This window comes from Solanum pennellii, chromosome 1 (genome assembly GCF_001406875.1).
Source record: "Solanum pennellii chromosome 1, SPENNV200".
In the NCBI taxonomy this organism is placed as follows: Eukaryota; Viridiplantae; Streptophyta; class Magnoliopsida; order Solanales; family Solanaceae; genus Solanum; species Solanum pennellii.
Window position 1 is genome coordinate 83634419 of NC_028637.1, and position 14403 is coordinate 83648821.

General features: G+C 35.1%; 1 protein-coding gene across 2 annotated transcripts; it reads left to right on the plus strand.

Annotated features, from left to right (window-relative positions):
* The first annotated feature begins 431 nt into the window (after nucleotides 1–431).
* Nucleotides 432–9007, plus strand: LOC107005202 (probable acyl-CoA dehydrogenase IBR3). Of its 2 annotated transcripts, none has more exons than XR_001454841.2 (17): nucleotides 432–770; nucleotides 1407–1541; nucleotides 1637–1777; nucleotides 1906–2037; nucleotides 2374–2559; nucleotides 2693–2770; nucleotides 2954–3073; nucleotides 3436–3534; nucleotides 3645–3762; nucleotides 4211–4473; nucleotides 4566–4757; nucleotides 5074–5216; nucleotides 7024–7108; nucleotides 7191–7400; nucleotides 7845–7992; nucleotides 8115–8219; nucleotides 8302–9007. XR_001454841.2 is itself a non-coding variant. In XM_015203736.2 (17 exons), exons 1-17 carry the CDS (start codon nucleotides 636–638, stop codon nucleotides 8491–8493), a joined length of 2487 nt encoding a protein of 828 aa, XP_015059222.1. In that variant the 5' UTR covers nucleotides 434–635; the 3' UTR covers nucleotides 8494–9007. The 2 variants fall into 2 exon arrangements, 1 of the variants encoding a protein (XP_015059222.1); XM_015203736.2 differs by having other exon boundaries at nucleotides 434–770; nucleotides 7840–7992.
* The last annotated feature ends 5396 nt before the right edge of the window (nucleotides 9008–14403 follow it).

A 14403-nucleotide genomic window follows, 5' to 3' on the forward strand; every position in this document is an offset into this window, starting at 1 on the left:
AAATGTATATTTTGGATTCCAATTGAAGGTAGGGAAGTGGGTGTTTAAGTTTTAGTTTTTTTTTTTTCATTTTTTTTTACTTTAAAATAATTTTTTATTTTTTTTACTTTATAATATAGTGTTTTAATAATATTTTGGATTAAAAAATAACACATGTCATTATTTAATTGGTCAAATTGACATGTCAGTGCGAGTGTATTTCACACATCCTCTATTTTTTGTTTATTCTCAAAAAAATGTTCAAATGGTTCAGATTCAGAATGGTAGAAGTGTTCAGTATATAGTACATCTAGTTAAGGTGTCTAAATGAATGATCAGAACAAGTTTAAGTGACCGCATATAACTTTGACCTTTATACTTGAAATAATAAGAAAAACTCTCATAGTATTCCTATATCTATTGGTCTTCTATATTTCTTGTCCTGTTTTGCAACATATTTTCAATACTTGTCTGATATATTTTAATGTTATTTCTCATTTTCCCAACAATTATCAGGATAGATAATTTTGGGGCCAAATATGAGCATGGATAGTTCCCAAGGACAAAACTTTGATCTTTTACCCAATTCCTTTTGTATCTGTTTTGTGGTTTTCAAGTCAACTTTCAGCCCAGTGTTTACTTTTGGGTGATCCGATATGGGGAGTAGAACTTGCGATCTTGTTGGCCAAGTCAACCCAGCTCAGAGTTTCGATACACAAGCTCTGCTCCGCTATGCCTCTGCTAATGTTATTGGCTTCCCTGCAAATCCTTCTATATTTACTATATCTCAGGTCTTGTATTCTTTGCTTCCCTTAAATTCATATATTCGAATTCATGTAGCGAGTTTTATTCCTTACAGCAGAGAACTGTAACCTAGGCAATCCAATTTGTTTGTCTAGTTAGAAAGAAAGGAATATATGATAGGAAGGTCAGAACTAATCAAATAAAGTGATGAATAAGGAATTCAGTAAGATTTCACTATCAATCCATTTGATTTAAAGAAAGGGAAACTTATTAGAATGATAAACAAATGTTTTATACAACTTCAGGTTTAGGGATGTGCTTGTTTCTAAAAGAGCATCATCTAAATGTAATGTCACAATTTTCTTGAAAAAAATTTATAAGTAACTGAAAGGAAAAAGGAAAAGACTAGAAGAGCATTCCCTAGATTAGTAATACAAGTTTTAGTTCCTTTCTAACAAGGAGAATAAAATCAAAGTTGCTAAAAGAATTCTTGCAAATATTTGAAATTATGAGCTCTACATCAAACCTGCTGCTAATTAATGATGTCGTCTTGTATCAATTGAACTTACAAATTTCTTTAGTTCTGTGTGGCTTTCATCTGTACACTCAGCAGAGGCGAGTATTTTGTTGCAAAGTTATCACTTCTCATTTGTTTCTAAAATGCCTTCCTCGCTGTGTATCAGTTTGGGCATGGCCAGTCAAATCCCACTTTCCTCATTGAGGTTGGCTCAGGAACCTTGGCAAAAAAATATGTGTTGAGAAAGAAACCCTATGGAAATTTACTGGCATCTGCTCATGCTGTTGAGAGAGAGTATGAGGTCCTGCATTCTCAATTTCTCGTATGATGTATATATTTGTCGTGTTTGTGCATTTTGGCTGTGTTGAACTTGATATTTTGATGTTGACACGGCAGGTTCTACATGCATTAAGTACTCACTCGGTGGTCCCGGTCCCAAAGGTTTTTTGTTTGTGTACAGATTCAAGTGTGATTGGAACTCCATTTTACATTATGGAGTATCTGGAAGGACGTATCTTCGTAGACCCGATGCTACCTGTGCGGATTCTATTTTCAAATTTTTATCTTCCTAGATTTTTTAGATTGTGAATAATATTAGTGTGGTTGGTAAGCCTAATTCTTTTCATTGATTTAAAAGACAATGTAACTTTTTTTTGCCTCTTTAGGATGTACTCCCTGAAAGAAGAAGGGTCATATATCGTGCTGTTGCTCAAGCTTTGGCCGGTCTTCACTCTGCTGATGTTGATTTAGTTGGTCTTGGTAACTATGGGAAACGGATGAACTATTGTAAACGGCAGGTGCAGAAAATTTCATTTGTGGAAAGCTTAAATAAACTTCAATCCAAAATAGTTTGGTCAATAACATGAACCCTTACGTATTTCTCTCTATTCAAGCTCATTTTCAGTCTCTACATTTCTGGGGAAATTAAGTAGTGCCTGATTATTTTTTTTTGTTAGTCTACATTTCTTGACCCTTGAGATTTATTATGTTACTGAAAATACGACGTGCTTTTAGGTTTTTACCCTAACATGGTTAGTTACTTTGTTCATGCAATGCACCTTTTAGGGGTGATTTTCGGTGTTTAATTTTTGAATATTCTTATAAAGTTTGATAGTTTATGTAACCTACTTCAGGTGGAAAGGTGGGCCAAACAATATCTTTTATCTACTGGTGAGGGTAAGTCCCGGAGAAACCCAAAAATGTTAGAGCTGGCTGATTGGTTACGGCAACATATTCCCCTTGAAGATTCCTCTGGAGCAACAGCAGGTCTAGTCCATGGTGACTTTCGGATTGATAATGTTGTGTTTCATCCTATTGAGGTGCATTCCTTGAAAGCATCTGATAACTTCCTTTTGTTCCTTGTAGCTTATGCTATTGGAGTCCTTTCAAATACATGTTATATTTTCCTCTCTCCCCGCTCCTTTTAGCTGATTCTGTTAGTTGATGTTGCAGGATAGAGTGATAGGTATTCTTGATTGGGAGCTTTCCACTTTGGGTAATCAAATGTGTGATGTTGCCTACAGTTGCTTGGTACTGCCTCTCTTTTGATGCTTCTACTTAATTTCCCGAAATCATTTGACCAATGACACGCACCATCCTCATAGTCACATTTCTGTAATTAATATCCCTTACAAGCATTTTAAGTTCCACATGACTGATATATGGACCCAAATAAGAAATTTTAAAGTTGCTAATATCTTTCTTTCTTATCAGGGATTTATTGTGAATATTGCATCAGAAAGTATAGAAGAAAATAATGGTTTTGAACTCACCAGCTTCCCTGATGGAGTGCCTTCTCTTTCCAATTATCTCGCAGATTACTGCTCAGCAGCTGTAAGACCCAATTTTATCTGTCTTTGTTAGATAGTCATTCTTTTGCAGGGATATCTGTTACTTAACTTTGCTATACTAATACAGAACAATAGTTATAAAAAATACATGTCCCACATTAGTTCCTTTGTGATGCAAGGAAAATAAACTGACTGGAGTATAGGAATTGTGACATCTATTGAGAATCGCTGCGCTATACTATCATCTCAAATCCAATTTTTTTGAATATTTGTATGCACGGTTTATCATCTTCAATTTTATCTGGTAAATATCAAGAGAAAATCAGCAAACCCTTTACTCTTTATGCACCCTAATATTGCAACTACTTGTTTCTGATTTCTTTTGGCTTTGGATTTTGCATTCAGGGAAGACCTTGGCCTATCGAACAATGGAAGTTCTACGTAGCCTTTTCCTTATTTCGTGGGGCTTCAATATATGCTGGAGTACATTGCAGATGGATCATGGTAATCAGATTTCATATAAATTTTATGGGTGACATCACATGTTTTGACCAACAATTTATTATGTATGATTTATTTTCTAATATTATAAATCTCTAATAATAACTTTGCAGGGTAATGCTTCAGGAGGTGACCGTGCCCGATGCGCTGGGGAAAAGGCTGATTCCTTCGTTAGAACTGCATGGTCGTTTATCCAAAGAAAATCTGTTCTCCCTCAGCACCCTCCAACTGGTAAATCCTATGCTTTAACAACTTCAATGCTGTTACTAATTTGTTAAATTCTCCGATATTGGATGGTAATTCTAGTCTTTTTAATTCTTCAAGAAATCATATACTCTACATTTGGAACTCTTTTGTAACATTAAAATATTGAACCAAAAATTTGCTCTATTCAAACTCAATTTTCCAGTGAAATTGCAAATATTCTAGTCATTAACCAACCTTAACATGTCTCTGCAATGAAAAGAACAAGTTTGCACTTAAAAGATCACAACCTTTTATCTTTACATTCATTTTCATCAGCATTAAATGTCCACGAGAACTGGTTACTATGTGAAATTGGTGCACAATAATATGACAGGCTACTATGACTTTGTTGATCACGTCACTTGAGATATCGAAACCAAGTTATAATACCTGTTTCCTAAGTTAGATTGTTCTGTTGTGCTCAACTATGCAGAGACAAGCTTAGAAGATCATGTCAGGCAACTTGGACATGATAGCTCAAATCAAGGATTACCGATGGGAGGGAAATTTGTGCCCAGTGAGAAGGTTCAAAAGTTGAGGAACAGATTGACAAAATTTATGGAGGATCATATATATCCAACAGAAAATGAGTTTTACAAGCTTGCGGAATCTTCCATGCGTTGGACAGCTCACCCAAATGAAGAGAGATTAAAGGAGCTGGCCAAAAAAGAAGGATTGTGGAACTTATTCATACCAGTGAGTTTGTAAAGCTCATTTTGTCGTAATGAAGTGAAAGATATTTGTTTTCTGAGAATGTACCTGATGTTTTATCTTCTACTAATATGTAGTTTGATAGTGCTACGCGGGCTAGAGAACTTATTTTTGGCAGCAGAAATGGTCTACTGAACAATGATTTTGGTAGCTTATTGGGTGCTGGCCTTTCCAACCTGGAGTATGGATATCTGTGCGAGATTATGGGTCGTTCTGTCTGGGCGCCACAAATTTTCAACTGTGGTGCTCCTGATACAGGAAATATGGAGGTAACATAAGTATTGCTTAATATTTTGTAAAGTGATAGTTTGCAAGTAGCTACTACAATAATCTTCTTTTAACTTAAGTCAACGAAGACTCTGTTAGAATAGGATTGTATATGTATATACTATATACCTATTCCTATTCTAACAGACTCCAGAAATAGTCTCAAGGAAGCATAATTATATCTTGCACCAGCTGTACTGGAAAACTTAATTGGTGAAAAGTGAAACAAAAGTAGCTTCATAGAAGACAATTTGCTATACCCTTCGGAGGCATAATTGTCTATGTTGTAACATACTTTTGGGTGAATCATCTTTTCAGGTATTACTTCGGTATGGGAATGAGGTACAGATGAAGGAATGGCTTGTTCCCTTGCTTGAAGGTAATATACGCTCTGGCTTTGCAATGACAGAGCCTCAAGTTGCATCCTCAGATGCCACCAATATAGAGTGTTCCATTAAAAGGTAGACACAAGCTACATCTTTGAAAGATAAGAAGTATATGAGATACAGCATCTCTTTCTGTCTCTCGTATTTTTATCTTAAATATAGACACTGTCGAAGATAACTGAGCGATGTAAAATTGGACATCTAGTGGATTCTTCAGAACCTTAGAAAAGACTATCAAGGTATTAAGAGGGTAAACTAGACATAATTATAGCCATCATACATATCACTAATTGCATTTGATAGCATGTTCCCCTCCCCCATTCTCTTAGGGTCTGAGGCGGCCAAAAGTGGGCAAAAACAAGGAAATGAAGGACATGGAAAAATAACAGAAGAAAAAAAAAATAGAAAATGAGATTCTGAAGTGAAATAATTGGACGTGGTAGCAGGATGTTCAAAACAGTTTTCCCTTTTTATCTTGTCTCTTATCTCATGATCTCAATGCTTCTGGAAATGGCATCTTACTATCTACCCTCAATCCAATCTGATTCTGATTCCGCATAATTTCTTTCAAGTTTGGACACGATCAGCCAATATAACCCTCCTTAACTGCCCTAGCTTCTTGCCCATTGGGCATGGTGGCACATCTTCTTGATTGGGCATCTTTCAGCAGGGAAACTGCATATGAATTAGGAGCACACTCTTAACCCCTGAACTTCCTTCCTAAGGGCGGATGTTTTACTTCCTGCTCTTTGTCCATTCGGAGAATATGGTTTGAAAGGACAACTCTTGATAATATTAGATGCTCGACCCAAACTATTAAATATCTCCTAATTCTGTTATACGAAATCCATTGCACAGGCAAAAATTGTAAATTATCTTTTCATTCTCTCAATAATTTACTCTTCTCTTGGCGACTTAGTACTCCCTCTAATGTCGTATTTACACAGTTCAATTTGGTGTGATCAATGAGGTGCTAACTGCTAATAATGTGTTATATTTCATCAATGGTCACTTTGATCCCAAGATGGTAAATCCAAATTTCCCAATTTTGTGGGGGAATCTTGAAGTACATTGATAAAGAAAAAGAGCTGCTCAGTCCACTAAGCTTTTGCAATGGTATGCAACCTTACTGCATTTTTGAAAGAGATTGTTTCCTTAGCTCGAACCTCTAACCTCCAGGTGAAATGACAGCAACTTTACCAATTATGCCAAGGTTCCCCTTCAAAACACAGTTATGTGTCTTAAAATACTTGATGAATGTTTCAGTGAGAATATCCCAAGATTGGGATTGGGATATCATGAAAGATGTTGAACGTGAATCTAGAGAAATCTAATGGTTCGTGTCTAAGTTGCTCAGACCCGGGTGTAGGTGTCCAATACGGGTGCAGATCTAAAGGTCGGATCCTTCATGATCTTAATTTTAAGATTTGGGGCTATGGATCCAGATACGGATGTGGGTTTGGGAATTCGGCTAAAAATAATTCAAATTCGAAATAGAGTTATAAAATATGCCGAAAGTATGCTGGACTATTTTAAAGCAAAGGAATGCACAAATTTTTGAGTGCAAGTTGGAATTAGAAATCATGGTATTGTGTCAAATTTCTCAATCGATTTCGGCCAGAGTACCCAAAACTTTTAGATGACACCCTGTATGGTTCCCACATCCAAGTCGTGTCGACATGGGTGTGGCACCAAAAAAGAAGAGTACTCGCAACTTAGGTTGAACCTTTATTCAGTTTAGAAGGATTCTGTTCAGCTTAATTATCCTATGCTTGTTGAATACACAGGAACCTTTAGGGGATTTTGGTCATAAAAGAAAACTGAAGCATGCTTGAATTTGTTAGATTAATAAAAATAACTGTGAGAGCAATGCATTGTACAGACATGGCAACTCGTATATTATCAACGGGACAAAATGGTGGACTAGTGGAGCCATGGATCCCCGGTGCAAAATTCTCATTGTGATGGTTAGTTCTTGCTTCTCAGCGAAAATAATTTGTTTCTGTTTATATTTTTATATTCAGACCAGTTAGTTTGGATGAATGGCAGGGAAAAACTGACTTGGCAGCTCCAAAGCATAAACAACAGTCCATGATCTTGGTGGACATAAACAGTCCTGGTATTACCATAAAGAGACCGCTAACAGTATTTGGCTTTGATGATGCTCCTCATGGGCATGCAGAAATAATATTCGAGAATGTATGCGTCCCAGCCAAGAATATCCTGCTTGGTGAGGGGCGTGGGTTTGAGATTGCACAGGTAACAGTGTTTCATGTATTTAACGAGTTCACTTTTTACATATTTTATGACGTTAGCCTTTAATGAGCTAGTCTTTTGATGGCTATTTATCAGAAGTTCCTACATCTGTTACATTCAATCGATCATCATACTTTTGCATTTTCTTATGGATTTTGCACATCCCAGGAAAGTGATTTAATCTCCATTTATATTACATGTTCTAAAGTTTGTGTCGACCATTGTTTTTCAAATAATTACAACAGGGGTTTTGAGGGGAAAAAGAAGAAAATTCATGCTTTTGTTTAAATTTAGTGGTACTTCTTTAAAGGGGTCATCGTCTTATGAATGACAGGACTCATATGAAATGCTACACTGCTCATAATGGTTATCTGAGGGAAGATATCTGCAGCATATAGAATCGTATGACTGATACTTGGTTGCTGAACTCCTTTTCTTGTAGGGTAGGCTGGGACCTGGAAGGTTGCATCATTGCATGAGACTAATAGGTGCAGCAGATCGTGGCATGCAGATGATGGTTCAAAGGGCTCTTCAAAGAAGAGCTTTTGGAAAATTAATTGCTCAACATGGCTCTTTTCTTTCTGATGTTGCTAGAGTAAGGTTTTTGCTTTTAAGTTTGGGCAAAGAAAACCTCCATAACAGTAACTGCTTTATTAAGTTTGTCTCTTCTTTTTCTGTAATTCTATCTGAAATGATACATGACAATGAACTTCACAGTGTCGAATTGATCTGGAGAAAACCAGATTATTAGTTCTCGAAGCTGCTGACCAGCTTGATCGGCTTGGAAATAAAAGGGCCCGAGGTACAATTGCAATGGCAAAGGTAAAGCATAATAACAAGGACTTGCGTGATTGCACTATTTTCTCCTTCTGAAAATACTTTACCAGGATTTTATGGTTAACAGGTTGCTGCTCCAAATATGGCATTGAAGGTTCTCGACACAGCAATGCAAGTGCACGGTGGTGCTGGTTTATCCGGCGACACTGTTCTTGCACATCTCTGGGCTACAGCAAGGACATTAAGAATCGCAGATGGTCCTGACGAAGTACACCTGGGGACAATTGCAAAGATGGAACTTCAGAGAGCCAGACTGTGAAAGGTTGATACAAATACTTCCTTTTTGCATCCACACAAGTCGTTTGCTTGTATACGGCTTCAACCTCTGCCCTGGTCAAGAAAATAATAATTGATAATAGACTCTATTGGAAAACAGAGGGCTGAGATCATGAAAATAGAAGGCTATGGAGCATAAAGTAGCCCAATAATGAGTTTTAAGTAAGCTTATTATATTTGTATCGTATCAGCAGTTGTCTTGCTCAATAATGGTGTCAGTTTGTGGCACCTACATTAACTTACCCACTGATGTATACATGATCTCTAAACTCTGATTTGCACCATCTTGGTTTTTACAGTATTATTTTTTTTCTTCATTTGTCTCTGTTGAAACTCTTGAAGCTGTATTAGATAACCTTGTATAGAAATAGATATAGATACATGTGTGTTTGTTAATCTGTTACTTACAAGTGTGTTTTTCTTTTCTTGTAACCAATTCATGCATTTGCATGGGTTTAGAACTTGTCACTAGTATGGTCATTGACCTAGTTCCTATATTTTCTTCAGTTTCTAACTTCTTCTCGTATAGCTTTCCGTTTGGAATTTCTGTATATACAAAGGATATTATTCTATTATGAGGAATCGTTTGCTAAGAAACATGTTGACTATGGTGGATTAATAATGTTGATACTAGTTATGTAGTGAAAATTTTTATGAAGTGTTTGGTTTGATGTATTTATAATAACATGCATTGCATATTTTTTTAAAAAAAATAAGTTGTAAAAATTTCCTTAGTAAATTACAATCATATGATATCATCATATATAATAATCACACATATATATATATATATATATATATATATACTAGTTCTCGAACACGTGCAACGCACGTGTATTTCATATCATTTTAAACTACACGAACACACAGTCAACTATGAACCTGTGTGCTCCAAGCATAGTCCATGTCCACATTTCAAAGTTCAAATATGCAAAGGCATTCACAGATCAACTTGTATCTGAATTTGAATTTTATTGCAACAGGAGATTTTCATAAATAGATATTATACTAAAAGAAGTGAATACGCTGCTATCTTAGCAATAATACAAAAAGTGTTGGTCAATATTTGTAGCTAAATCAATTATATTAGAATAGATTTATCTGAAGTAAGACTCTTTTTGGAGGAGAAATCTAACTAAAGAAGGCAAATGAAATAATTGGACAAACCCACCTTATGATACACTTTATAGAGTATTTAACGAATGTGAAAATATTGATCAGAATAAATATTATTGAGAAGATTAAACTATGTCCAACCAATAAAATAAAGAAATTTTATATATTAAAATATGAATGAAAATGTAAAAAGAAGTTGGGAGGTGAAAGAAAAAAAATTTAATGAGTGAAATAAATTTTAGAGTTCCTACACACAAGAATTGTAGGAAATAGTAAATTAACGTTTTTCTTAGAAAAGTTAAATTTATACAACAAAATTATAGATACATGAAAAGACACATGGAAAATTGAAAGGTCAAATACTATTAAAATAAATACAAAAAAGATAGAGATGAAATTTAACTTTAAGAGATACATGCATCTACTTTAATTTCTTGTCTTTAAGGAATAATTACTCATTTGTATTTTTTTAAAATTTGTGTGAGAAATTTGAAAGGTCAAGATTTTGAATGAAAATTATAAAAGTTTTAATTTAGTAGAGGGACAAAATGGTAATTCAACTTTTCACTTTGGAGCTTCCCACTTATAATAATATATGATTTAAAAAGTTTTACTTATTATATCTTTGATTAATTATTTTTAAAAAAGTAAAATTTATTGAAAATTTTAATTGTTTTATTCATTAACTTATAGTAAATTTATTATATCAATAATTAACACATTTAAAAGTAGCCAAATAATTAGGAGTGAAAGTAAGGAGTATAATATATGGGCTGTCAGTCACTTAGCTTCCGTCATTTTAATCCTGTTTCCAGCTCAATATATACTCAAAATCTTTATTTTTTTCATCCTTTCTGTTTTACTTTGAACCTTCCTCTTTGCTTCCTCAAGCCTAACCCCACACGCTCTGCTCTACCTACTTCTTTATTGTTGAGGTGGGGGTGGTATAAACCCCTATAAAACCTCACCTAGCTATCCAACTCTAGTTCATCCAACAAACTTTGAAATCTTAAAACAATTAAACATGACTTCTTCTTCTTCTAAGTTAGTACTTGTAATGTGTTTTATGATTAGTGCTTTTGGCATTGCAATTGGGGCCAAGTTTGATCAAGAATTTGACATCACATGGGGTGATGGCAGAGCAAAAATACTTAACAATGGCGACCTCCTTACTCTCACACTTGACAAAATCTCTGGCTCTGGTTTTCAATCCAAGAATGAATATCTCTTTGGTAAAATTGACATGCAGCTCAAACTTGTCCCCGGAAATTCTGCTGGCACTGTCACTGCTTACTATGTAAGTAATTCTCTTAAATTTTGAATCATTTTTGANTAGAGGGACAAAATGGTAATTCAACTTTTCACTTTGGAGCTTCCCACTTATAATAATATATGATATATAGGGAAAATCTAACTTGGTCCCCAAGTAGGACTCTTAACAATATCCTATAAGGACTCTACATGATAAACATTCACTATAATACAAATACTTTATAACACTCCCCCTGAATGTCTAATTCATAGATGATGTGCCTCGGCAGAAACCTTACTAAAAAACTTTAAGAAAAGAAAAACTCTCGTAAAGGAAAAGAGTTCATATATCTATTAATACGCATCTATGCTGCCTCATTAAAAACCTTGCAAGGAAAACCCAGTGGGACAAAACCTTGTAAGGGAAAAAGAGTACAACGCGTATTAACTCCCCCTAATAAGAACATCAATTCAGAGACTTGAATCTTTGCATTTCAAGCTTGTGCACCATCTTCTTGAAAGTTGCAGTTGGTAGAGACTTGGTGAATAGATCAGCCACATTGTCACTTGAACGAATCAGTTGCCCATTTATATCACCATTCTTTTGAAGTTCGTGTGTATAGAAAAGCTTTGGTGAAATGTGCTTTGTTCTATCTCCTTTTATGAATCCTCCCTTAAGTTGTCCTATGCATGCCGCATTATCTTCATATAAAGTGATGGGTACTTTATCACGCTCCAAACCATATTTCTCTCGAATGAGATGTATCATAGAACTTAACCACACACATTCTCTACTTGCTTCATGAATAGCTATTATTTCAGCATGATTAGATGAAATGGCTATGATGGACTGCTTTGTAGATCTCCAAGATATGACAGTCCCCCTGTTAGGTTTTATTTGTCCTAAATTTCTTACTATAAATAGGTTTTCCTTTTAGGAAAAGGTTTTGGATTGACTAATCTTTTTTCTGGTAGGAAAAGGTTTAGGACTCTATAAATAGATGAATGTTCCTTCTAACTTAATCAGCATTCACAATGTAGTCTTAAAGGCTTTGAGAGTTTTGGTTAGGGGGAGAATTTGTGGGTCACAAGCTTGATACGTTATCACTTGTGTGAACCTCCCATGTATTCTGAGTGAATTGGTAGAGGTTGTTTCTCTCTGTATTTTGTACTCTCATATTTATAGTGGATTGCTCATCTCCTTTGTGGACGTAGGTCGATTGACCGAATCACGTTAAATCTTTGTGTCTTTTGGTATATTTCTCGTTGTCTTCTTACTCGTAGTCTGTCGAGGTTTGCATTGCTAGCTTCCGCAATTACACCTGCTTATTTTCGGTCCTAACAAGTGGTATCAGAGCCAGATTCAATGATGAAGTCAGGTTCAGTGGTTCGATAATCGATTATTGAACCAGGTTAGAAAGAGGTGTTCATCTTGACGGATGTAGTTCTAGCCGCAACCTTTTTGACAGTAATGAAGATTTTGTTGGAGAAGTTATTTCAGAGAGGTTCTCTATGTTGAGACATAAATTTTGCAAAGGAGATTATGGAGAGGAGAAGCAAGTTGTTGAAGATTAAGTAAAGAAGGTGGATAAATTTATTTTGTGAGAAATTCAGGCCAAGGGGGAGATTTGTTAGGTTTTATTTATCCTAAATTTCTTACTATAAATAGGTTTTCCTTTTAGGAAAAGGTTTTGGATTGACTAATCCTTTTTCTGGTAGGAAAAGGTTTAGGACTCTATAAATAGATGAATGTTCCTTCTAACTTAATCAGCATTCACAATGTAGTCTTAAAGGCTTTGAGAGTTTTGGTTAGGGGGAGAATTTGTGGGTCACAAGCTTGATACGTTATCACTTGTGTGAACCTCCCATGTATTCTGAGTGAATTGGTAGAGGTTGTTTCTCTCTGTATTTTGTACTCTCATATTTATAGTGGATTGCTCATCTCCTTTGTGGACGTAGGTCGATTGACCGAACCACGTTAAATCTTTGTGTCTTTTGGTATATTTCTCGTTGTCTTCTTACTTGTGATCTTTCAAGGTTTGCTTTGTTAGCTTCCGCGTTTACACCTGCTTATTTCCGATCCTAACACCCCCACATATAAACACATAGCCTGATTGGGATCGAGCTTTGTGTGGATCAGATAAATATCCTGCATCAGCATAACTGACAAGATTGGGGCTACAATTATTAGAATAAAATAAGCCCATATCAGTTGTCCCTTTAAGATATCGCAAAATGTGTTTGATCCCATTCTAATGTCTCCTAGTAGGAGTAGAACTATATCTTGCTAATAAATTAACAGAGAAAGCTATATTAGGTCTTGTAGTATTAGCAAGATACATTAGTGCGCCAATTGCACTAAGATATGGTACTTCAGAACCTAGAATTTCTTTCATCCTTTTCTTGAGGTTGGAATGGATCCTTATTCACATCAAGTGAACGAACAACCATCAGACTACTTAAGGGATGCGCTTCATCCATACAAAATCTTTTCAACACTTTTTCAGTGTAGGCAGATTGATGAACAAAAATACCATTTGTCAAATGCTCAATTTGCAAACTAAGACATAATTTTGTCCTCCTAGATCTTTCATCTTAAATTCGTTCTTTCAATAATCAATTTCCTTTTGAAGCTCTATTGGAGTTCCAATAAGATTTATGTCATCAACATACAACAAGTACAACAAATTTCGATATTGTTTTCTTTATAAATACACATGGACAAATTGCATCATTTGTATAACCTTTCTTAATTAAATACTCACTAAGACGGTTATACCATATGCGTCCAGATTGCCTCAAACCATATAATGATCTTTGCAATTTAATTGAATACATTTCTCGAGATTTTGAATTACATGATTTAGGCATCGCAAATCCTTCAGGAATTTTCATGTATATCTTATTATCAAGTGATCCATAAAGGTAGGATGTAACCACATCTATCAAATGCATTTCAAGTTGCTCATGGACTGTGAAACTAATGAGATAACGCAATGTCATTGCATCCATAACGAGTGAGTATGTCTCTTTATAATCGACGCCAGACCTTTGAGAAAATCCTTGTGCCACAAGGCGTGCTTTATACCTTTGTCTTTCATTTTTTCCATTTCTTTTTCGCACAAAAATCAATTTGTAACCAACAGGTTTAATACCATTACGTGTTTGAACTATAGGCCCAAAAACTTCACGCTTGGCAAGTGAATTCAACTTTGATTGAATTGTTTCTTGTCATTTTGGTCAATCATTTTTTTGTCGACATTCTATAACAGATTGAGGTTCATGATCATCATTGCCTTGCATGATATTTGTTGTAACATCATATTCAAAGACATAAGCAATCACTATTTCTGATCGATTCAAATTAGTTTCAACATCTCTTAATTTATGGATAGTTTATTATTTCCTTGAGTTTCAAGTTCATTGATTCTTTCATGAATATCAAACTTATTCAAATTTTGAACTTCCATATGAGATTCATTCATAGTGTCATCTTGACATTTAGTCTTTCTTTTTCTAGGATTTT